At 67.0% G+C, this 21,380-nt stretch overlaps 3 protein-coding genes across 11 annotated transcripts; 2 read left to right on the top strand and 1 right to left on the bottom strand.

Moving 5' to 3' along the window:
- Positions 1-142: 142 nt before the first annotated feature.
- Positions 143-6,961, top strand: LZTS2 (leucine zipper tumor suppressor 2). Of its 2 annotated transcripts, XM_080402445.1 has the most exons (6): positions 143-178; positions 1,922-1,990; positions 3,091-3,558; positions 3,892-4,407; positions 4,946-5,215; positions 5,299-6,961. In XM_080402445.1, exons 3-6 carry the CDS (start codon positions 3,130-3,132, stop codon positions 5,977-5,979), a joined length of 1,896 nt encoding a protein of 631 aa, XP_080258571.1. In that variant the 5' UTR covers positions 143-178; positions 1,922-1,990; positions 3,091-3,129; the 3' UTR covers positions 5,980-6,961. The 2 variants fall into 2 exon arrangements, with proteins under 2 accessions (XP_080258571.1, XP_080258570.1); XM_080402444.1 differs by lacking the exon at positions 143-178 and having other exon boundaries at positions 281-1,990.
- PDZD7 (PDZ domain containing 7) lies at positions 6,824-16,404 on the bottom strand. 4 transcript variants are annotated; one of them, XM_080402439.1, is made up of 17 exons: positions 16,345-16,404; positions 13,859-14,266; positions 13,534-13,674; positions 12,969-13,143; positions 12,443-12,619; positions 12,077-12,224; positions 11,793-11,853; positions 10,849-11,274; positions 10,146-10,349; positions 9,896-9,937; positions 9,557-9,714; positions 9,275-9,366; positions 9,038-9,129; positions 8,872-8,943; positions 7,876-8,367; positions 7,455-7,555; positions 6,824-7,324 (listed from the first exon to the last, which is right to left on the bottom strand). In XM_080402439.1, the coding sequence occupies exons 2-17, from the start codon at positions 14,049-14,051 to the stop codon at positions 7,175-7,177; spliced, it is 2,724 nt and encodes a 907-aa protein (XP_080258565.1). In that variant the 5' UTR covers positions 14,052-14,266; positions 16,345-16,404; the 3' UTR covers positions 6,824-7,174. The 4 variants fall into 4 exon arrangements, with proteins under 4 accessions (XP_080258565.1, XP_080258566.1, XP_080258564.1 ...); XM_080402440.1 differs by lacking the exon at positions 16,345-16,404 and adding an exon at positions 15,730-15,826; XM_080402438.1 differs by lacking the exon at positions 16,345-16,404 and adding an exon at positions 14,979-15,091.
- On the top strand, positions 15,093-21,379 carry SFXN3 (sideroflexin 3). Of its 5 annotated transcripts, none has more exons than XM_080402446.1 (11): positions 15,093-15,492; positions 16,997-17,163; positions 17,391-17,561; positions 17,692-17,790; positions 18,064-18,139; positions 18,576-18,661; positions 19,076-19,203; positions 19,329-19,378; positions 19,534-19,583; positions 20,052-20,099; positions 20,402-21,379. In XM_080402446.1, exons 2-11 carry the CDS (start codon positions 17,000-17,002, stop codon positions 20,496-20,498), a joined length of 969 nt encoding a protein of 322 aa, XP_080258572.1. In that variant the 5' UTR covers positions 15,093-15,492; positions 16,997-16,999; the 3' UTR covers positions 20,499-21,379. The 5 variants fall into 5 exon arrangements, with proteins under 5 accessions (XP_080258572.1, XP_080258575.1, XP_080258573.1 ...); XM_080402449.1 differs by lacking the exon at positions 15,093-15,492 and adding an exon at positions 16,052-16,191; XM_080402447.1 differs by lacking the exon at positions 15,093-15,492 and adding an exon at positions 16,106-16,243.
- The last annotated feature ends 1 nt before the right edge of the window (position 21,380 follows it).

Genomic DNA, 21,380 nt, shown 5'->3' with positions numbered 1-21,380 from the left:
ATCAACGCGTCTGGCACTGTCCTAGGCGAGGGTGACCCACGCGGGGGCTGCCCCACGCAGCCCCCCCGTACCCCCATCTCCTTCCCGCTGGGGGCGTGGCCTCGGGAGGGGGCGTGGCCTCGGGAGGGGCGGGGCGGCGGGGCGCGGCGCGGCGCGGGAGGGCGGCAGCGGGGCCGCGGTGAGTGCGGGGGCCGGGGCCGGGGGGTCCCGCGGGGCCGGGGGCCGCTGCGGCGGCCCTGGGGGCGAGCTGTGGGGCGGCCGAGCCGCGGGGGTCCCGGCGGCCGCTTCGGGGCGGGGGGGGGTTGAGGGAGCTGCCGGCGCTGGGGGAGTCGGGCCCCCGGGGCCGCTCTGCGGGCGGCCGGGGCGCTCTGGGGGTGCTGGGGGGCGGCTGCGGCCCTGGGGGTCCGTGGGGCGCTTCGGGGGTGTTTCAGGGGCACTTCGGGGGTGTCCTGGGCGCGCAGAGGCCCAGGGGTCTGCAAGGCAGTTTAAGGAGTCGCGGGGCAGTTTGGGGGTGCTTTAGGGGCGCTCCGGGGGGGCTGTGGGGCAGCGCAGGCCCAGGGGCGCCGTGGGGCGCTTTGGGGGCGTTTCAGAGCACTTTGGGGGTGGCTTAGGGCCACTTTGGGGGAGCTGTGGGGCAGCAGAGGCCCAGGAGCTCTGTGGGACACTTTGGGGGTGCCTTAGGGGCACTTTGGGGGAGCTGTGGGGCAGCAGAAACGCAGGGGCCCAATGGGGCACTTTGGGGGTGTCATGGGGTACTTTGGGGGAGCTGTGGGGCAGTACAGGCCGCGGGGCTCCGTGGGGCACTTTGAGGGTATCATGGGAAACTTTCAGTGTGTTTTAGGGCACTTGGGGGGAGCTGTGGGGCAGCAGGGGCCCAGGGGTGCCGTGTGGTCGGGCAGGTGGAAGCACCGTGGGACAGGCTGGGTGCTGTGGGGCTCAGTGGGGCAGTGTGGGGTGGGTGGCAGGGCAAGGGAGGCAACACCACCCAGGGAGCCTCGGGGGGTGGGATGGGCTGGCAGGAGCATGGCTTGGCATGGGGGGGTGCCCACCCCACAAGCGCCGGGTGCGTGGGGAGGGGTGAAGGGCTGATCCCCCCTGCCCTGGGGGCCCTGAGGTGCCGTCGAGGCACAGGAACCCCTGGGGGCCTGGAACACCCACAGCTCGGGGTTGGGATCCAGCCGAGCAGGGGCCGAGGCTTCCCTTGTTTCGGGGTCGGAACGGTGGGATCCGGCCTCGCTGTGCTCCGGCCGGAGCGGCCAGTGGTGACGCCACTCCAGTTGCTGACTGGTTTTACTGGGTGGCTGGAGGGAGGTTTCCCAGGGTGCTGGCGGCCGGCTGGGCTGGCCACCTCACTCCCCAGCCACTTGCCCGGGGGGCAGTTGGACCCTCTCGGTGGGCCGTGGGGGCTCGCGGGAGAGAGAAGATGGAGTTCCTTCCCAGCGCCTCCCAGCGTGGCCACTGAGCGCAGGGCCCCAGCGGTGGCAGTGTCCCCTCCGTGGCTGTGCGGGGACCCGGCTGTTCCCAGGGGTGTCCCCCTGACCCACACGTCCTAGGGGAGTTTCGCTGCGGTGGGGTGCTGTGCTTTGGCTGGCTGTGGCTGGGGGACCCCAAAATGTCCCTTTGGGAGTTCTGTGTCCCTGTCTGGTCCCTGATCCCTGCTCCTGCCCCTCCAGCAGCAGCAGGTCCCTGTGAGGGGCCACTGTCCCCACCACCCCTCCTGAGGTGGCCGCAGCCCTCCAAGGGCACTGAGAGTGGTGTACCTGCTGCCGGCCCCCCCTGCCACCCTCTGTGCCACGCTGGCACCACCTGCCCCAGATCTGCATGTTGAGGCACTTGGGCGGGGGGGGGGCTGTGGGGTACACAGGGACCCCTGATGCCATTTGACCCCCTGACCCCCTCCTCTTTCCCCTTCCTGCCTCAGGGGCCGGTGGAGCTGTGTTTGCAGTGCGGGGGCCAGAGTGGACCGGACGGATGGGCAGCAGCTGGCGAGGTGAGCAGAGCTGGGCAGGGGGTGTCACCCAGTTTCCCACCTGGGGGTGTCAGGGGCACAGTGTGAGGTCACGGTACACGGAGACGGCACGTGTTGGTGGGGGTGACGGTGGCAGGAGGGCTGGCTCGCTGGCATCTCTCCCTTGCTTGCCCCACCCTGGGCCCTGGCAGGCGGATTGATTTCAGGTGACAGCTCTGCAGGCGAGACCGTGCGGGCAGTGGCCCCCCTGACCCGTGCCCCATGCCAGCCGCAGCCATGTGCAAGATACGATGAGGCAGCAGGGGACAGATCCGTCCCGTCAGCTGGCTCCCGTCACGCAGGCGTATGGCGTGGGTTGGGGCAGGGGGGGTGCAGCGGGGCACTGGCGGAGTGCCCTGGCTCAAGGGGGGTGTGCGGAGTGGGAACAAGGGGCACCTGTGTAGGGGCTGGGAAAGGGCCTGGTGCCCCCATTCTGGACCACTCGTCTACCTAGCATCTGCCCCCTCAGTCACACTCCCTGGGGGACCCTGCACCCTGTTGTGGATGGCTGGGGGTGGGGGGCACCCTCTGTGCAGTCACTTCAGAGAGGTGGTGGCTGTGGGGCAGGGGAGATGGTTGTTTCCAGTGTGTGGGGCTGCCCCCAGCTCTCCGTGGGGGTTGTACTGGTGGGTGCCACGGGACAGGCAGCGCTGTGGGGCAGGCAGACGGGCAGGCTGCCCGGGAGTCGGCTCTCTGCAGGCCTCTCAGGATTCGCCTCCAGCCCTGGCATGCTTCCCGTGGCAGGGTCACACCGGGGCACAGCAGGGGGCAGGACCGCATCCTCGCTGCCCCACGGTGCCACCAGCACCCCACAGCCCCCGGCAGCCCCAGGTTGCTACGCCAGGATGCTGAGTCCAGCTTGGAGGGGTGCTGGTGCTGCCCCCCCAGCTAATCCCGGTTTTATTACGGTTTGTTTGGCATTTCCTTCTGCCTGCTTCCCTTGGGCTGGCCTGTGCCCACAAGATCAGGGACAGCGGCCAGGGGTCCAGGGGTGCCCCCATGCCCACCTGGGGATGCTGGCAGCTGGTGGGGCATAGCCAGCGGCACCCACAGCTCTGATGCCTTGTCTCCCTTGCCCACAGGCTGCCCGCGTGCCCCTGCTTGCCGGGGGCCCCCCTGCCATGGCCATCGTGCAGACGCTGCCTGTGCCTCTCGAGGCTGCTGCTGAGGGGGCTGCGCAGCTCCACACCACTGCCCACTCGCCCACCACCACCATGGGCAGCGTCGGCAGCCTCCTGCCCAGCCGGCCCCGCCACGACCATGCCAGCCAGCCCTGCGACGAGGAGCCACCCAGCACCTCCTTCCGCAAGCAGGAGGGGCTGCTCCGGGTCACCCCCCGGGACCCCCTGTCACCTGAGGAGCCCCGCGTGGCCATGCCTGGGGTCGCCCATGCCTACGCCAATGGGGGCTTCTGCAGTGACTGGCTAGATGCCCCCTCTCCCACCAGCCCTTGCAGTGACTCGGATGAGCCCCGCGATGACCAGGCCCTGAGTGATCACCTCCGGGGGCCACCCCCCAAGCTCGTCCCTGTCTCTGGCAAGCTGGAGGAGGTGAGGTGGGGGCAGAAGCAGGGCGGGTGGGTGCTGGGGTCTTGACTTTTCTCCCTATGCCACACTGGGGCTGTCAGTGCGAGTGTGTGAGCTGGGGCCACATTTTTGCTGTCCCTGGGGAGGTGGCAGTCCCTGTGCCCTTGATGTCTCCCTCTTCGTGCCAGGGGTGTGTTTGGGAGCCCACCCATGGATGGGGGATGGAGCAGACAGCAACTGGCCCTTGTCTCCTTTGGGGTGCAAAGGCATTGGGGCTGGGGGCGCGCCCCCCAGGCACCCTGTAGGAGGGGTGGTGGGTCCCCCCCAGCCCCCTGCTCTCCCCTCTTCCCCTGGCAGAACGTGGAGAAGACCCTGATCCGCCCCATGGCCTTCAAGCCGGTAGTACCCAAGCTCCGGAGTGCCCAGTCAGGCACGCGTCCCGGGCTCTCGGAGAGCCAGGTGAGCCTCACCCACTTGCTGGCTGCCGAGAAGCCCAGCTCTCTGAGCTGCCGTGCCAGCACCCTCTCGGACTCGGGGCGCAACTCGCTCTCCAGCCTGCCCACCTACAGCACAGGCTGCAGCCAGCACCCCGAGGTGGGCGCCCTGCCGGCCACCCCCCACGGTCCCCCTGACCCCCCGGGGGGCTGCCGCCCCTCCAACTCGGACAGCGGGCGCTCGTCCTCCAGCAAGAGCACGGGCTCGCTGAGTGGCCAGGGCCGGCCCTCCTCAGAGAGCGGCTCCTGCGGCCGCTCCCCCCTGCCCGGCGAGGAGGCCATGCTGGTGCGGGAGCTGGAGGACAAGCTGCGGGAGAGGGAAGCCGAGTTGCAGCTCCTGCGTGACAGCCTGGATGAGAATGAGGTGGCCATCTGCCAGGTATGCCCCTGGCGTCAGCCCGTCCTGTCCCTGTCCCTCTGTCCCCAGGGCGCCCCTTGCAGACAACCCCCCCTGGTTGGGGGGTGAGGGACCCCCTTTGGGGACCTACTACAGACCCTTGTGTGGGGATGCTTTTTTCTGTGGGTCTGGGAACGGGGGTTTTCCCACTGGTGGGCAGTCACATGGAGTCCCTGGGGGAGCCTTGTATGGTCTGGGGGGGGGTAGTTGTACAGACTGGGGTGTCTCATCTTGGGGTGCCCTTTTATGAGTGTGCCTGGGACCTGCAGCTTCTCCCTGCTGGTGGTAGAGCTGGGGGAGCCCTGTAGGCTCTGGGGGTGCTGAAACGGGGGGCCCAGCATGCAGAGGGATGGGGGGGCACCACCACATTGCACCCTTTCTGGACCCCTCCTCCATTTATGGGGGATGAGTTGCCCCCCTTCCTGTGGGCAGAGGGTGCCTGTCCTGGAGAGGGCAGCAGAAGTGGGGGGGTGCTGTGCCATCCCCCCAGCGTGTGTCTGTCCGTGCCCCCCCTGCCCAGGTGTATGAGGAGAAGCAGCGGCGCTGCGAGCAGGAGCTGGAGGGGCTGCGGCAGCGCTGTGCAGCCCAGGCACGGCAGGCAGCCCAGGCAGCGCAGCGGGGGCAGCAGGTCCTGCAGCTCCAGGTGCTGCAGCTGCAGCAGGAGAAGAAGCAGCTGCAGGAGGACTTTGCCCAGCTGCTGCAGGAGCGGGAGCTGCTGGAGCGTCGCTGCGCCTCTTTCCAGCGTGAGCGCACTGAGCTGGCACCCCGGCTGGAGGAGACCAAGTGGGAGGTGAGTCGCCTGACAGTGTTGGGGGGTGCAGACTCTGGCAGGGGCAGGTCCTGGCCGGCGCCTGAGCCCCGTCATCCCTGCAGGTGTGCCAGAAGTCAGGGGAGATCTCACTGCTGAAGCAGCAGCTGAAGGAGGCGCAGGCAGAGCTGGCGCAGCGGGGGGCCGAGCTGCTGGGGCTGCGGGCTCAGCTGCGGGAGGCGCGGGCGCAGCTGCAGGTGGGTGAACGGCGGGCGCAGGGGCTGCAGGAGGCCGCCCGCCTGAAAGCGCTGGAGCTGGAGGTCTGCGCCAACGAACTGCAGCGGCGCAAGAGCGAGGCCGACCTCTTCCGTGCCAAAGCTGGCCGGCTTGAGCAGGAGGTGGCGGGGCTGCGTGAAGCTGCCCGCGGGCGATGCCCCCCACCCAGCGAGGGGTACCCCTCACCCAGTGAGGGATGCCCCCAGCCTGGCGAGGAGCCCCGGGGTACTGTGGGGCTGCGGCGGCAGCTGGAACGGCTGCGTGCAGAGGTGGCCCTGGAGCGGCAGCGTGGGCAGGAGCAGCAGGATGCCTTTGAGCAGGAACGTGGCACGTGGCTGGGTGAGAAGGAGCGGGTCATCCGCTACCAGAAGCAGCTGCAGTACAGCTACATCCAGATGTACCGCCGCAACCGACGGCTCGAGCAGCGGCTCCAGCATCTCCGGCTCCAGGGCGAGGACCCCCTGCCCGAGCCCTGCGACCCCCCTGGCCCTGACCCACCCTTCGAGGAGATCACAGCCACCGAGATCTGAGATGCTGCCTGCCCTCGCCCTGTGCTTAGAGGTGGGGGGGCCTCCAGCCCCTGGGATTTTGGGACCTGTGGGGCTGCAGGGGATCCCTGCTCTCCCCCCAGCTCTGGAAGGACTGCTGGCACCGGGAGGGGGCAGAGGGGACTGCAGGTGCTGCCCCCTTCCCAGCATGGAGGTGCTGGGGTGAGGGTGTGTTGGCACCCACCACAGCTGGGGGTGCCCATGAGATGTGAGGCCAGGTGGGGGCCGACTCCTGGCCTCAGGGCTGCCCAGAGCTGGTTCCTGCTGATCCTCTTAGCGCCCAGGAGATTAGCGGCGCTGGCTTCAGCCGGGGTCACCTTGGGCAGCGGGAGGGCTGGCTCGTCCCTTCCCTCTCGTTCCTGCTGGCACTGTCACCCAGCCACTTCTAGAGGGACAGAACCTGTGCACTGTCCCTGCCCATGCCAGACTCCCCCCCTGCCCCCCATGTGTTTGTCAGGGGATTCGTTTCTGTGCCATTTTAAAGAACTCTATTTTTATAGGACCTACCAAAACATATCACCCTCTCCCAGCTCATACCTTGCCTGTCTGTGCCCCCCTCACCCCTGTCATGGGGCAGCTTGCCCCCAGTGCCTTTCCCATGCCCTCGGCCCCAGCATCCCTCTGTTCCCCGCCCCCCCCCTCAAAAAAACCAAAACCCACCTGGTCCATGCCCCTGTGATGCCCAGCCTGCTAGGGGAGAGGGGCAGGCTGCCAGGGGTGCCAGCTGGGGGCACCCTGGGGACATCCCCAGGGTGGGCAGAGGTGGGGGGCCATCTGGGCCCCTAGGGGTGTCAAACCAAAGGAAAAGCCTGGCCGTGCCCAGCTCTGGCTTGGTCGTCCCCGGCTCTGGGGGGGATTTTTGTACTTTATTTCGGTTGTGTCCCGTTCCCAGAGCCCGGCTCGCCTGTGTACCATGCGGAAATGCCGATTAAAAACAGGCCCCTGGCTGCGTTTTTTTTTCTCAGGGCTGCATCTGTGTGTCCGGAGCAGGGTCAGGGGCTGCTTGTCCTTTGACAATGTTGCCGGTGGTGCCCCCTACTCAGGTCCTGTTGCAGGCAGCTCCCCTGCGCCTGTGGGGCAGGTCTGGCTCTCGCATCCTCCGGCTGTACTGACTGGCCACAGCTCGGTGCAGGAATGAGCCGCGTGGGATGGCTCCTCGAAGCAAGGGGGTACAGCATCACTCCTGGGGGGCTCCAGGCACCCGCACCACCAGCTCCATGGGCTCCTTGGCTTTGTTGCGGTAGGCCTGGCGGATGATGTCCACAGCCCGCTGGTGGGTGACGTTCTGCAGGCTCTCACCATCCACTGACACCAGTTCCTGCCCAGCCTGTCCCCCCCAAGGGAAAGCAGTGGTGTGAAGTGCAGCTCCTTTTGAGGTGCCAGGGGACTGCCAGCACCCAGTGGCACTGTGGGATGGGGGTGTCTGGATGCCTGCTCACTCCCCAGGGTCCCCATACCTTGAGGATGCCACTGAGGAAGGCAGCTCCTCCAGGGAAGATCTTCTCGATCTTCACAACAGGCTGTGCTCTTGACTCGATGCCGCCAGAGATGCTGATCCCTGTGAGGGAGCCGTGAGACCCTCACACCTGCGTAGGCTGAGACCCCCGCACTCGCTCCCAGACACAGCACCCCCTCCCGTGGGCAGCCATGCCTCCATCCTGCCCTGTTTTGGTAGGCCCTACCCAGACATGCCAGGCTGGGGCATGGGCAGGGGCAGGTCCTCTTCCCTTCTAGTTCCAGAGGAGCACCTGGGGTTTTGCTCCCTGCCCCTTAAATGGGGATGCCCCTTGCCAAGGAGGTGCAACCCATCCCAGTGATGCTGGTGCCAGGAGGAGGGTGCCCACCCCACCTCTGGGGTACCACCCATGTGCTACCCACCCAGTGAGTGCTTCAGCTTGGAGAGGGTGACGGTGAGCAGCCGATACTCCTCCTCTTCTTCCTCCCCGCCAGCATCCCCGGGGCCATTGGTGGCTGCCCCAGCCCCCCTCTCACCCCCTGGCCCCCCACAGAGAGGTGCGAGGGGGGATCGTGCCCGCCGGGGCCTCCCCAGCACCTCAGCCCCTCTGTCGGGCGCTGTCCTGGGGGGCTCCCTGTGCCAGGTGGGCTGGGGGCTGCGCGAATGCCTGTGCCCCTCACCCGGTGGGGGCTCGGCCAGCAGCCAGTTGGGGGGACGGGGGCCAGCGGCAGGTGGGGGGTGGCTGGTGCAGGCGTAGGCATCCACTGGCACGTCGGGGAGCGGGGTGTAGGTGCGGGGGTGAAGCCGGCGGGGGCTGGGGGAGGCCCGCAGCCGGGCTGGGCTTGCCTGCAGCCCCCCAGCTTCCTCCGGCTCTGGGGCCCCGACCGGCTTCAGCAGGAACCCTCCCCGATAGTCTGCAACAAGAGGGGCTCAGGGATCCCCCCCAGAAACCCCCACAACCCCACTCTATGGGACCCCCACCACCCACAGATCCCCCAGGACCCCACAACCCAGCTGTCTGGGACCCCCACTATCTAGAGATTCCCTGGGAACCCCAAAGCCCTGGGACCCCCTTGGTGCTAAAGGCCCCAGATCTTCTTCCTCCAGGGACATTCAGACACCCCAGCCACCCTCCCTCGCACCTCTGACACTCAGAGACCCCCAGGCACCCCAGCTCTCACCACAGACTCCCAGTCCTCCTCCCCAAGACACCCCTGGCACCCAGGATCCACAGATCCTGCTACTCCAGGACCTCCCAGCACCCAGGCGCGCCAGGTGCCCTCTCCCCTGGGACACCCTGCACCAAGACATGCCAGCTCCCTTTCTCCTCCCCCAAACTGCCCCCATACCCCCTCCACCCTGTACCCCCACCATGGGGCAGCCCAGTGACCAGGCAGACCCTATAGGGTGGCACTCACCAGGCACTGGTGTGATGAGGTGTCTCTTGGGGGGGACGTCATGGTGGGCTGGGCGGAGGGCAGGTGAGCGCACTGCAGTCAGAGCGAGCCACCAGTTACCCCCTGGGCTGTACCCACCCTGCCCACTACCACCCCCAGCCAAGGTCCCCAGCAGGCCAGGCTCTACCTGAGCGGCTTTTCAGGGCGTCGAAGGCTTCCAGCTCCAGGGGCATCACCATGCTGTCAAACCGGCCCAGGTCTGTGGGGGCCACCACGCTCCTGCCACGGCAAAGGGAGGGGACAGGTTGTGGCAGCCTCTGGGATGGAGTGTGATCAGGGCTGGAGAGCATGTGTGAAGGTCTGGGTCCGTTCCACCCAGCTGGGCAGTATCGGGATACCCTGGGGTACCTCCAGTACCACCCACCTCACATCCCGCAGCAGCAGGACCTTCTCAGGCCGGTCCAGGATGGCTAGCAGTGGCCGCACCAAATCCTCCACGCTGCCCTCGTGCAGGTACTGCGGGTGCAGGAGGGGTGTCAGTGGATGGGTGCCTCCACGTGCCTCAGTTTAGCTCCCAGAGCTTAATGTGGGCAGGTAGCGCTGACTGCGGTGACCCCCCGGGATGCAGGAGCTGCCCAAGGATGAGCCCGGGGTGCCAGCACTGCTCTGCCTGTGCCCTGCCTGCACTCTGCCTGCAGTGCCATACCCGGGAGCAGTGGCGGAGCACGGCTGTCACCTCGTCGGGGCTGAGGAGGCGTGTGGCGGTGTCCTGGATGTGCGGGAGCCGGGCCTCGGGGTCACTGCCATTGGGCTGCAGGGTGGCAAAGCCCATGGGACCCAGGATGCTGGCACGCCGGCTTTTCTCTGGAGGAGCACAGCAAGAAGGGGTGGCCAGTGGGGCAGGGACTGCCCCAGACACCCCAGAAAGCCCCCCACCCCAACAGATTGCTCCACACCAGAGTCAGGCACATGCAGCATGGAGCCAGGCGCATGCAGAGCCTGCCCCCACCCCCCCACCCGCTGGGCACACAGGCACCCCCGTTACCCCGCTTCAGGCTCCGGATGACAAACTTCTGCACAGCACCTACTGCAAGGGAGATGGAGAGGGGTGAGCAGTGAGCACCCAAGGAAGCTGGGCCCATCGCTGCCCATTGCCAAAACTGCATGGCTGGGGACCCCCCGCCCCCCCATGCACCCCCTCCATGCCAGGACTGCCACAACAGGGCCATGGTGCCCACAGAAGGGGGGGACAAGTCCCAGATTGGGTCCGTCTCTGCCCTGTCCCCCACCAGTACCTCTGTCCCCATCGGGGCGCCCCAGGGACTTGGCGCGTGCCCGGCGATCGGAGGCGGAGGGCTCCTGGCTGGGGGGGGCCCAGCTGTGGGTGGTGGCACGGCCCCCCTTGAAGAAGAGATTGACAAGGGTCTTGGAGCGGTGCAGCCCCGGGGGGGTTCCCCGTGCCCCCTGTCCCTCTGGCTTCTCCTTCTTCCGCTTCTCCTCTGGGGACAGAGCAGGGGGTTGGAGTGGAAAGACCAGGGGATACCACCCCAAATCATGTTTGGGGGCAGGGAACTTGGGAGGGGAGGGGCGTCGGAGGGGCTACTGTGGGGCACTGACTGGAAGAGCGTCCTGCTGTGTGGTGTAGGGCTCTCCAGGGATCATGGAGCTGGGCTTTGGAGTGCCCAGAAAGCCCCAAGGACACAGGGCTGGGGCTATGGAGGGCTAGAGGATGCCCAGGGTTGGCGGCCAGGGGTCCATATGGTCTGGGGGCTATAGGGTGCCAAGGTAGGGGCCAGAAACTTGGCTACAGGATGCCCAGGAGCATGTGAGCCAGGTATTTGTGTGGGTATCTGTGGGCTATAGGACGCTCGAGCAGGGGACAGGCTCCACATGGGGCAGGGGCTGAGCCATGGGACCCCCAGGGCTGGGAGTGTAGGGTTGGAGAGGGACCCTGGCCAGGAGGAAGTCCCACACGTGGGGCCATGTCCCGGTGCCTACCGGCGACGGTGAGGTCGCTCTGGGAGCGCGTGATGGGCTGCCGGGGCCGGCTCAGCGCCAGCAGCAACGCTGTCTTGGGCGAGTGGGTGAAGGTCCGGCGTGGGTGGGTGGCAGGGGGCTCGTGGGCGCCCTGGCCCCGGATGGCCGTGTCCCGCAGCAGCTCGGGGGGCCGCACCGTGCGCCGCATCTCTGGCAGCCCCTCGGTAGCCGGTTCAGTCTGCATGGCCCGCTCAGCGTGCTCCCGCACCCAGCCCCGCCGTGGCCCGTCCTCTGTGGAGATGGCCACGTCCACGGTGCGGGCAGGGGGCCCTGGGGTGGCCGTCCCCAGCCCGTTCACTGCCCCCGGCACTGGCCCCGAAGAGTAGGAGGAGATGGAGGAGCTGGTCTCTGAGGCCTGAGACAGCTGCTGTAACTGCCCGTTGGTCACTGCAAAGGCACAGCAGGGACTTGGGGTGACATACCGTGGGGCCACAGGGAGCTCCACATCACCCCTGAGGACAAGGGACATCAAGAGGACCCACAGGGCCACAGGGACTGCAGGCCTACTGGTGGTCACAAGGGAAGATCTGCATCCCCTACAAGGGACATGTGGGGTCCCACAGGGTCATGGGGACCGGTGGGCTAATGGCCATTGCATAGGGATCTTCATGTCCACTCCCAAGGATGAGGACAGGTAGGACCCTGCAAGATCACAGCACTGCTGGCCATGGCACGGGGCTCTTCATGTCTCCTCCAAGGATGGGGGTCAGGTGAGACCCTGTAAGCCCACGAGGACTGCAGGTGCTAACCATGACACCGGGAGCTTCATGCACCCTCCAAGGCCACGGGACTCCATAGCATGTGGACCTTCTCCCTCCCCATGGTGACCAGATGCCACTTGCATGGCCCAGCCCCCCCACACCCCAGCCGTGTCCCTGCCAGTACCCGCATGGCACTGCCCTTACAGCGACTGAGCCAGCAGTACTCGGCCACCATCTCCTTGTAGGCAGGGAACCGGCCCGTCTCCTAGGCACAGAGGGAGGATGAGGGGGTCAGTGCATGGCGGCCGAACCCGATCCGGTGCCAGCCATGAATAATGCATCGCCCCCGCTCGCCACGCGCCTGAAACCCAATCAGCCGGCAGCCACACCAGCCCCACAGGCGCCGGGCCGAGCTGGGGCAGCGCCAGCGTGGGGACACATTGACACCCCTCCTCGCCTGGGAGTCCTGTGGGGCTGGACGCGGGTACCTTAATGGTCAGCATGATGTGGGTCTGTCCCTTGAGCACCTCCACTGCCTTGCTATGGCTTATGTCTTCAAACTTGACTCCGTTGGCTGCAAGGACTTGGTCTCCCACCCGAATGCCGTTCTGCTCTGCCAGGCCCCCGGGGTCCACCCTAGGGCAGCAGAGGGGCAGGATGGGGCCAGACCCTTGCCGAAGCCCTGCTCCTACCCCACACCTCCGCCCAGGCAGCTCCGTGCCCCCAGCACCCACAGTGGTGATGCCCACGATGAGGGTGGGAGGCTCAACCAGGGAGGGTTTGCCAAGCCCCAGCACGGGCACCGCAGGGATCGGGGTGCCACGTGCCCCTTGTGCCCCCTGGCGCAGTCGTACTTGGAGACGTAGATGCCGAGGCCGAACTCCCTGCCGCCGCGGATGTTGAAGCCCAGGCAGTAGTCGTCGGAGGTGGTGTAGAGGTGGACGATGCGCCGCAGTCCATCCTCGGAGCCACTCTCTGATGGTGTTGAGCCGCTTTTCTCCACCACCAGGCGCCTGTTCACCACGTCCACCCTGGAGCATGGGCACAGTGCTGGGGGGGGGCTCGGGGGTCCGGCTCTCACCCTCCAGCAGGATGAGGCCATTGGTGTCACCCAGTCACCCAGTGGCAGAGAGTGATGGGGATGGGGGATGTTGAGGATGGGGCTTGCACCCACTCTGCCTGCTCCAGACCTTCCTATCCTACCCTGTGCCCCACTCTGGGCTCTCCCCACCTTTGTCAGAGGCCTCTGATGACCACCACCCTGGGTGTCCCCCAGCTTTGGGATCCTTCCTGTCCCCCAGCATCCCCCACGGAGCCTCCCCACCATGCCCTCCATGGCGTTAGACTTTGGGGTGCAGGCATGGGGTTTGCCCTGCTCACCATGCTGTCTTCTCCTTGGAGAACTTGATGCCTGGCACACGGCCCATCCGCCGGACCACCATGCGGAGGCGGTTGTTGCCAGTGAGGACCTTGACAGCACTGCTCATGGTGATGTTCTCCAGGCTCACACTGTTCACCTCCGTGATCTTGTCACCAACACACAGCCCAGCCTGCTCTGCATGGGAGAGATGGCTCAGCTGGGCACCTCACCTGGCACCAATGCCCTTGTTTGACATCTTCTCCCTAATTGTATCCCCAACCTGATCCAAACCCCATGGGAACAGAGTTGAGGATGCCTGGTAATCACACTGAAGCCATGGCAGGTATGGGGAGCTTGTCACCTTGCTGTGGCTTGGGGATGGAGCTCAGATCCATCAACATGGGGCTGCCCACTCCTGTCCCCTGCCCTTCTCCGTGGGAAGCCTGAAAACCCCACACAGCCAGAGGCAGCAGGGAGCGAAGGGTGGCATCATCGCTGCAGCACTGTGTCACTGGGAGCTCCCCAAGAGGGTCTTGCTGGCATCTGCCTGTCCCCACCAGTGTCCCTCACCCTGCCCCCACTTACCAGCAGCGCTGCCCTCCTCCACTTTGCTGACAAAGATGCCCAGCCCATGCTCAGAGCCACCGCGGACACTGAAGCCCAGCTTGCCGTCCATGCTCTTCTCCACTGTGATGGCGTTGATGATGTCGCTCTCATTGCTGCTAGCTGTGGGGATGGGATGCAACATGCAACATGTCACCCAGGCTGGGTGCAAGCAACGGCAGGGGGGTGTCTCTTGCCGGGGATGTCCCCAGTCCCAGGACAGCTCTCCCTGCCCCCAGACCCAGGGATCCCAGGCATCCGGCCCCCCGGCCACGCGGTGGGCAGAGGGCTGGGACACCCCACTCACCTTCGATGGGAGTGTTGATGAGGATGACGCGGCCCATGGGGGACGGGGCTCGGCTGCCCCGGGCGGCCCCGTTGAGCAGGCGGCTCTGCTTGCTGAGGAGGCAGTGGGGAGCCAGGCTGGCCTCGCTGCTGGAGCTCCGCGACCAGCTGCCTGCCGTCATCCCCGAGTATGCCGTGTCCCAGCTCTGGGCCATGGCGGCGCTGGGCACCCCGGCGTCCGGGTGTCTGGCTCGGGGCTGGCTGCGTCCTCACGGGGCCGGGGCTGCCCGCCGGCCAGGGGGGGACATGGCATAGTCCAGCAGCACATGCCCGGGCTCGGGCACTGCTCCCTCTTAGCAGCACAATGCTGGAGCCAGCTGGTGTGGGTGCTTGGTGCTGGCAGGATGGGTCCCGGGCGCAGCGGCAGGGCCTGGGGGGGACAAGGAGCTGCATGATGCCCTCTCCAGCCCTGTACCCTCCTGCCCTATAGCACCCCGGGGGCCAAACTGCTGCAGGACCCCTGGGGACCACCAAGGGGGCCATGGGCACAGCCTGCTCTGCCCTGGGGCAAGGATGCCAGGGTGCAAAGGGGCTTTTCCTGGCAGCGTAAATCCGGAATAGGGGGTGCACAGGGGCTCTGCCTGGCAGCGTAAGTCTGGAAAGGCTCTGGAGAGGGGGTGCAGGGACCTCAGCTTTACACCGGGGAGCAGGATGTGACCCCCCCGGCCCCTCCCTGGGGAGGCTTTGTAGCAGAAGAGGAGGGAAAGCCGCTCCCCATCCCGCCCAGCGCCCCTCCGGATTTACACCGCCGAGAGTTGCCGTGGGGCAAGGGGCGGCTCCGTGGCCCCCCGAGGTAGTTCCCGCGGGGATTTTCTAGGCGTGGGTCAAACGCCACCACGCCCACGCCCCCCCCCCCCGCCCCCCGCCCCGCTTCGTTCCCCGCTCGCCCCAGCCTGACCTCAATAAATAAGTGATGGCCCCGGCCAGGGGGACACGCCGGTGTCCCCGACGCCTGGCAGCCCCCGGCGGCGCCCCCCCCGCTGCCCCCTCAGCACCAGCCAGCGCTGCCCGCTCCCCGAGGGGACGCCGGGGACCCCCCACTACCGCCGTCTCCCCCCGCCCCCGCCCCGTGCCCTCCTCACCTGTCCCCATGGTGCCACCTGCGAAAGAGACACCTGGCAGCGCGGGGGGATGGAGAGGCCGGGGGGGGGCAGAGCCGCCTCCCGCCCCCCCGCCCGCGGGGATTGGCTGCCCCTGCGGGACCGGCACGGCCATCGGTCGCGGGAGCTGTCAATCAAGAGCGGCCAGGGCTGGCCCCGCGGCTGGTGGGGGGGAGCCCTGCGTGTGTCTGTCCCCACGGACACGGCGTGGCGGGGCCCGGGGGGGCGCGTCCCCCGGCGGGGCTGCGTGGGGCGAGGGCAGCGGTGCCCCACCGAACCCCTCCCTTCGCGCGCAGCATCCCGGGGGCACACGGGGGAAACTGAGGCACGGCCAAGGGAGGGGGCGTGTCGTGTTCCCCCGCTCACGCCGGTGAGGCGAGCCGGCGTCCCCCCGTGCCCCCTGCCCCGGGGGGCGTCGCTTCCACCCCAGGCTGGCCGTGACCCCCCGGCGGGGCCCGGCGCCGCCACCGCGAACCCGACACCGCGGCGGTTTCAGGTGATGCGCGGCGGCCGGGGGGGCTGCGGGGGGGCTGCCGCCGGGCGGCGGAAGCGCTGACCGGGGTGGGGGGGTCCCCCCACTCCCACGGGGCCAGGGTCCGCGCGGCGCCCCGGCGCAGCCCCCGCGGGGAACCGCGACACCGGGTGGGGGGGGAGCGCCTGGGGTAGGGGCGGGGGGGGCCCGACGGGCGTGGGGACACGCACCCACAAGCACATACACCCCATGCACTCGCACCTCCACGGCATGCGTGTCCGTGCCCCTGCGCACGCGCACGCGTGCAAGCCGGGCCGCGCCGCCTGTGCGCACACTCACGCGCACCCACGGAGCGCCGCTGAGCGCGCACGGGCGCACACGCGTGTACACCGCCCCGCTCGCGCACCCCCAGGCGGGCGCAGCCGCGCACGAGCAGCCGCCCGCCGCTGCGGAGGAGGCGCTGCCCGGCACGCGCGCGCTCGCCGCTGCCCCGCCACGCGCGGACGCTGACGCGGCACGTGGGGGCGCGACGTTACAAGCGCGCGGCGCCTGGCGCCGGCATCAAAACCCGCGTGAGCCCGCGGATGCACGCGGCGGCGGCGCGGCCGCCCGGGTGGGCCCGGCCGCGCGCCGGAGCCCGCACGTGGACGGCCACGTGAAAACACACGCGGGCACCCGAGTGAGCGGAAGCCGACGTGAGCGCGCGCAAGCGGAGACAGACCCGCACGTGAGCGCGCACGCGCGCACCCACGTGAGCGCACACGGGCACACCCACGTGAGCACGCGCGCCCACGCGCGAGTACTCCCGCGCACCCACGCGCGCAATCGAGGGGGGAGGGGGGTGGGCGCAGACGCCGCGTGCAGCTCGGCACGTACCGCCCCCCGCCGCCGGCCCGGTCCCGCGTGTCCCCGCCGCCCCCCGCGCGGCGCCGCCCGGTTCCCCCCGCCGCGGGGCCGCCCCCCCGTGACGAGGCCGCACGTCAGCGCGCCGGGCGGCAGCGGGGCGGTGGCGCGGGCGCGGCCCGGGGAGCTGTGAGTGCGGGGGCGCCGGCGGGGGGGGGGGCAGAGCCCCGCTTCGCGCGGAAGGGGGGGCGCGTTTCGGTCCTTGCCGGGAGGGGCATTCCGCCTCCCCTCGCCCTTCCTCGCCCCGCCCCGGGACTGGCGGCAGCCGTACCCCCGAGGTGGCGGTCCCCGCCCCCCCCTCCCCCCAGTGGCCAGGTGCTGTGCTGGGGTCGGGGTCCGTAACTGTCCCGGTGCTGGTGTAAATCGGGTGGGGGGCTCCCCACTGCCTGACTGCAGGGTGAGGAGGGGTGCAGTGGTGGGGTCACCCACCCACCAGCTGCCCCACCTGCTGGGGGGGCTTGGGAGTCCCCACACAGATCTGCTGCAATGGGGCTCCCCGTGTGTCGTCGTGGTCCCCCCCGTGTCGCCCCCCGGCCCCCCCTCCGTGTCCCCCCAGGCTGGGGATCAGCAGGGATGGGATGCACACGCGGGCACTGCATCCCACCTAACCACCCCCCCTCCCCAGGAGATGCCGCCCTCCCTGCCGGCTACCATCAACATCCGGGAGCCCCGCTGGGACCAGAGCACCTTCCAGGGCCGGGCCAAGCACTTCTTCATGGTGACCGACCCCCGAAACCTGCTGCTCTCGGGGGCCACGCTGGAGGAGGCCCGCCGGGTGGTGGAGGAGTACAGGTACCCGGGGGGGGGGGGGTTCGGGGGGGGGCATACCCCCAGCGCCCATCCCAGGCAGAATACAGCCTCGGAGCCATCCCCATGGGTGGGAACGGGAGCGGTGCTGGCCCCCCTTGCCAAAGCCAGCCCCCCAGATTGCCTGGCTGGTCCCCACATAGGTTGGGGGACCAGGCAGGACATGGGTGCGGGCAGAGGGTCTCCCAACGGGTGCTACTTTTACCTGCCAGAGCAGGCACGGTACCCCCGGGGCTGACGGAGGACCAGCTGTGGCGGGCAAAGTACATCTACGACTCAGCTTTCCACCCTGACACGGGCGAGAAGATGCTCCTGGTGGGGCGCATGTCCGCCCAGGTCCCCATGAACATGACCATCACCGGTTGCATGTTGACCTTCTACAGGTACCTGTCCCCTTCTCACCCCAGGGCCAGGAGGGTGCCCCAGGGCTGGGGGAACCCCACAGTGCGCTGGTGCTGTAGGAGCACCAGTTGGCATCCCCCAGTCCCACCAGCATCCTCCTTTCTTTGGTAGGACCACGCCGGCTGTGCTGTTCTGGCAATGGGTCAACCAGTCCTTCAATGCCATTGTCAACTACACCAACCGCAGCGGGGATGCACCCATCACTCCTAGGTAAGCACCCCTCTGACCAGGTCCTCGGGGCACCCCAAAATGCCGAGGGGGTGCCTTGAATAGCTTCTTGAATAGTGCGGGGCTGTGAGATGGGATGGTGGGGACCTGGTGCTGCCAGAGATGGACAGCAGTGGGGCCGTCAGGGTTGGTGGTAGAGCTGGGAGAGGAACCCAGGTGCCCTGGTGCTATTGGAGGGCATACTGTCCCCTCATGTGGAGGCTGGGGGTGGGATGGGGGATCCTGGCTTATCAGTGTCATCTCCTGCTCTTGCAGCCAGCTGGGGACAGCCTATGTGAGTGCGACCACAGGAGCAGTTGTCACAGCGCTGGGGCTCAAATCTCTTACCAAGGTAAGGTGGCCCTTGGCCATCACTGGCCAGGGCACCTGGACCCTCCCTGGGGGGTCTCCCTGGAGCTCTGAGCTGAGCAGGAGATTCACCCCATCACCTGGGGCAGGGGAGAAAATGGAGGAAAGGGGCTTCCTGGGGACACCCACACAAGGCAGCCCCTCTCCCCCGTGACAGCTCTGGAGGTGACCTGTCCCTCCAGCCCTGCTCCATCCCCAGCTGCATGTCTCCAGCTTCCCCCCAGGGCTGGAAGGGGATGTGGGACCCCCTGAACCTCCTGGGCTTTCAGCAGCTGGGAGTTGCAGGGGTGGAGGGAATGGTTTCCCCAGTGGGGCTGGGACACCCTGAGGTCTTGCAGGGGGACGGTGGCAGACCCAGGGACAGCCAGCTCTGCCCCCAGACCCTCTGCATGACGTGCTTCCTGCTTGCCCCCCCCCAGCACTTGCCAGCTATCGTTGGCCGGTACGTACCTTTTGCAGCTGTGGCTGCTGCCAACTGCATCAACATCCCGCTGATGAGGCAGAGGTGAGCCCCTGGGCTGGGCTGGGGTGCTGGGGCTCACATCAGGGTTCACCAGGCACTGGTGGGGATGTGGGGAGCAGTGCCCTGGGCTTGCAGGGGACTTCTGTCCTGGCCCCGCTGGCATCCCTTACCCTGGGGGGTTGCTTTGAGGGTACAAGCACCCAGTTGCATCCCAAGGGGTTATTGGTTAAGCTGGCTGTGAACTCCCCATCCCCATCCAGCCCTGTGGAGGACCCCTCAAGTGAGAATGTCGGTCTAGCTGTGACCCCCCCCCACTTATTATGCAAGCAGTGGGTGGGGGATACACGAGGATGCCAAGCTCCCTTGGAGCTGTGCCCCTGTGCTGTGTTCCTGCCCTGTCCCTTGATCCCCCCACCCGTATACCCTGGATCCCCCTCACCCCTGCTCTCCCTGCAGAGAGCTCAAGCTGGGGATCCCTGTCACGGATGAAAATGGGAACCGCCTGGGCGAGTCCACGGCTGCAGCCCAGAAGGCCATTTTCCAGGTGGTGGTGTCCCGCATCGGCATGGCAGCCCCGGCCATGGGTGAGTGTCCCCTCTTCCACCTGTGTCTGGGGGCTGCAGCCAGTCCATGGCAGCATGGGACGGGGTCTCAAGGCTGGCAGGGGGCTGTGAACACTGGGTGGTCATCTCCTTCCCCTCTGCCGCAGCCATCCCCCCGATGATCATGAACATGCTGGAGAAGAGAGCTTTCCTGAAGGTACTGGTGGTCTTGGGACAGGAGGGTGGGCAGGGGTGCATCCCCGTAACTTGTCACAGTTCTGGCACCCCTCGGGGCTGGTACTCCATGAGGGAACAGCCACCTTCGCACCCTGTCTGCCCCACTGACACGCAGCATCTCCCTGTCCCCGGCAGCGGTACCCGTACCTGAATGCTCCCCTGCAGGTTGGCCTGGTGGGACTCTGGTAAGTCACCCTCCACCGATGGGCATCACCCCAGGAACAGACCGAGCCTGGGAATGGGGGGAAGTGCTACTGGGGGGTCTGCTTGGCAGGGGAGGGAGGTGAGGGCCAGCCCAGAGCTTCTTGAGGGGATGCCAGAGCTTGGCCAGGCTGGTGCCCCCACCACAGGCACCAGGTATGGGATAAGACATCCTGGGACTGGGAGCTATTTTGGTCTGTCTTACGTCTCTCAAGCTTGCCATGGGCTCCTGCTCAGCATTGCTGTTCCCCAGCACTGATGGGGACAGGCTTTGCCCCACTTCAGGAGCCGGATGTAGGGTCTGTGGAGCTTGGAGAGGGCATTCCTTACCCCTTTCCTGGCTGAGCACCCAGCGTAGCTCTGGGCTGTCTCATTGTTGCTTGGGGATCAGGCCACGGGCGGGAGCAGGTGATCGATGCAGCCCTGCTTCTCTCCATGTCTTTCCCTGGCAGTTTGGTGTTTGCGACCCCGCTGTGCTGCGCACTCTTCCCACAGAAAAGGTAAGGACGGGCACCTTGCCTGCATGTGTGGCTCCCATGGGGCAGGGCATGGGGTGCAGGCAGGGGGTCTGTAGGCTCCTTGTGCTCCCTGACTCCCAAGAGATGCTTTCGCTCTTTGAGCAGCTGGAGGCTTGAAGCTCTGTGCACACACATGTCCCCGTGCACCGACAGTGATGCAGACCCAAAGGTCTGCACTGGGCCATGGGGACAACGTCCCTGTGGGGTGCAGCAGGTGGTTTCCCAGCCTGAGGCCACTGGTGGATATTCCCCCTCCATCCTCTGTATCCATGTCCCCTTGGCAGCTCGATGGCCGTGAGCCGCCTGGAGCCTGAAGTCCAAGCTCGGATCCGGGAGAAAGACCCACAGCTGGAGACTGTCTACTTCAACAAAGGGCTCTGAACAGGGGTCCCGGGGTAGCCGAGATGCGTGCTGCAGAGCCAACACATTGCTGAGCTTCGCCCCTCAAATCCCTTCAGGGCTGCCACCTCTTTCCCTTGGCCATCTCTTGTCCGTAGGTCCCAGGTGCTCTGCCCTGCTTCCCGGGATGCCTGCAGCCACGCAGCACCGCGCTGCGCTGAACCCCATCCCCACACCTGGGCTCAGCCCGGCTCTGGGGACCTGCTTGGCTGGCTCACCCTGTGTGTGCCCATAGCTGTGTGCAGTGCACAGGGAAGCACTAGCAGCAGCACCAGGGACCCTGCGAGCGGAGGTGTGGGGTGGAGAAGGAAATGGTGCTCCCCAGCTTTAGGAGGCAGCAGACAATCAAGGCGACTGACAGTTGAACCCCCTGCAGGCACCCCGTGTTCCCCAGCGGTTCAGCAGCTGGTGCCTGGGGATGGCAGAGCAGCTTTCAGAGAGAACTCCCCATACCCAAAATAGCTGTCTGTGTGTGAGTGATTTCAAGTGCACATGGTGGCTCAAAACCAGGGGGGCCCTCCCAGCCCAGGCTTGTGCTCTCAGCTCACCCTCTGCTCTCCTCTGGGCTCCTCTGGGGATTTAATCTGGCTTTCTGCTTCTTCCATCCCCAAAGCAAATGGCACATTTTAATCCCAGTAGAGAGTGCCCCTTTTTCTTCTCATGTTAACGCCATCTCTGTTCAGGCTGGGCTCCCCCCGAGGGGTCACTACCCCTTCCTGGAGTTCTTGCTTTCAGGTGGACCTTCTCAAATAGCTTTAAGTGCACTGTGGTTTCCTCTAGTTATTTTTTATATACATATAATGTACCTATATATACCAAATAATAAAGGCAGATTGTTTATAGAAAACAAAAAGCAAAGAGAAG

Source organism: Falco punctatus (assembly GCF_963210335.1).
Source record: "Falco punctatus genome assembly, chromosome: 9".
In the NCBI taxonomy this organism is placed as follows: Eukaryota; Metazoa; Chordata; class Aves; order Falconiformes; family Falconidae; genus Falco; species Falco punctatus.
Note: the sequence above shows the minus strand (reverse complement) of the source record. Positions and strands in the feature narration are given on the sequence as shown.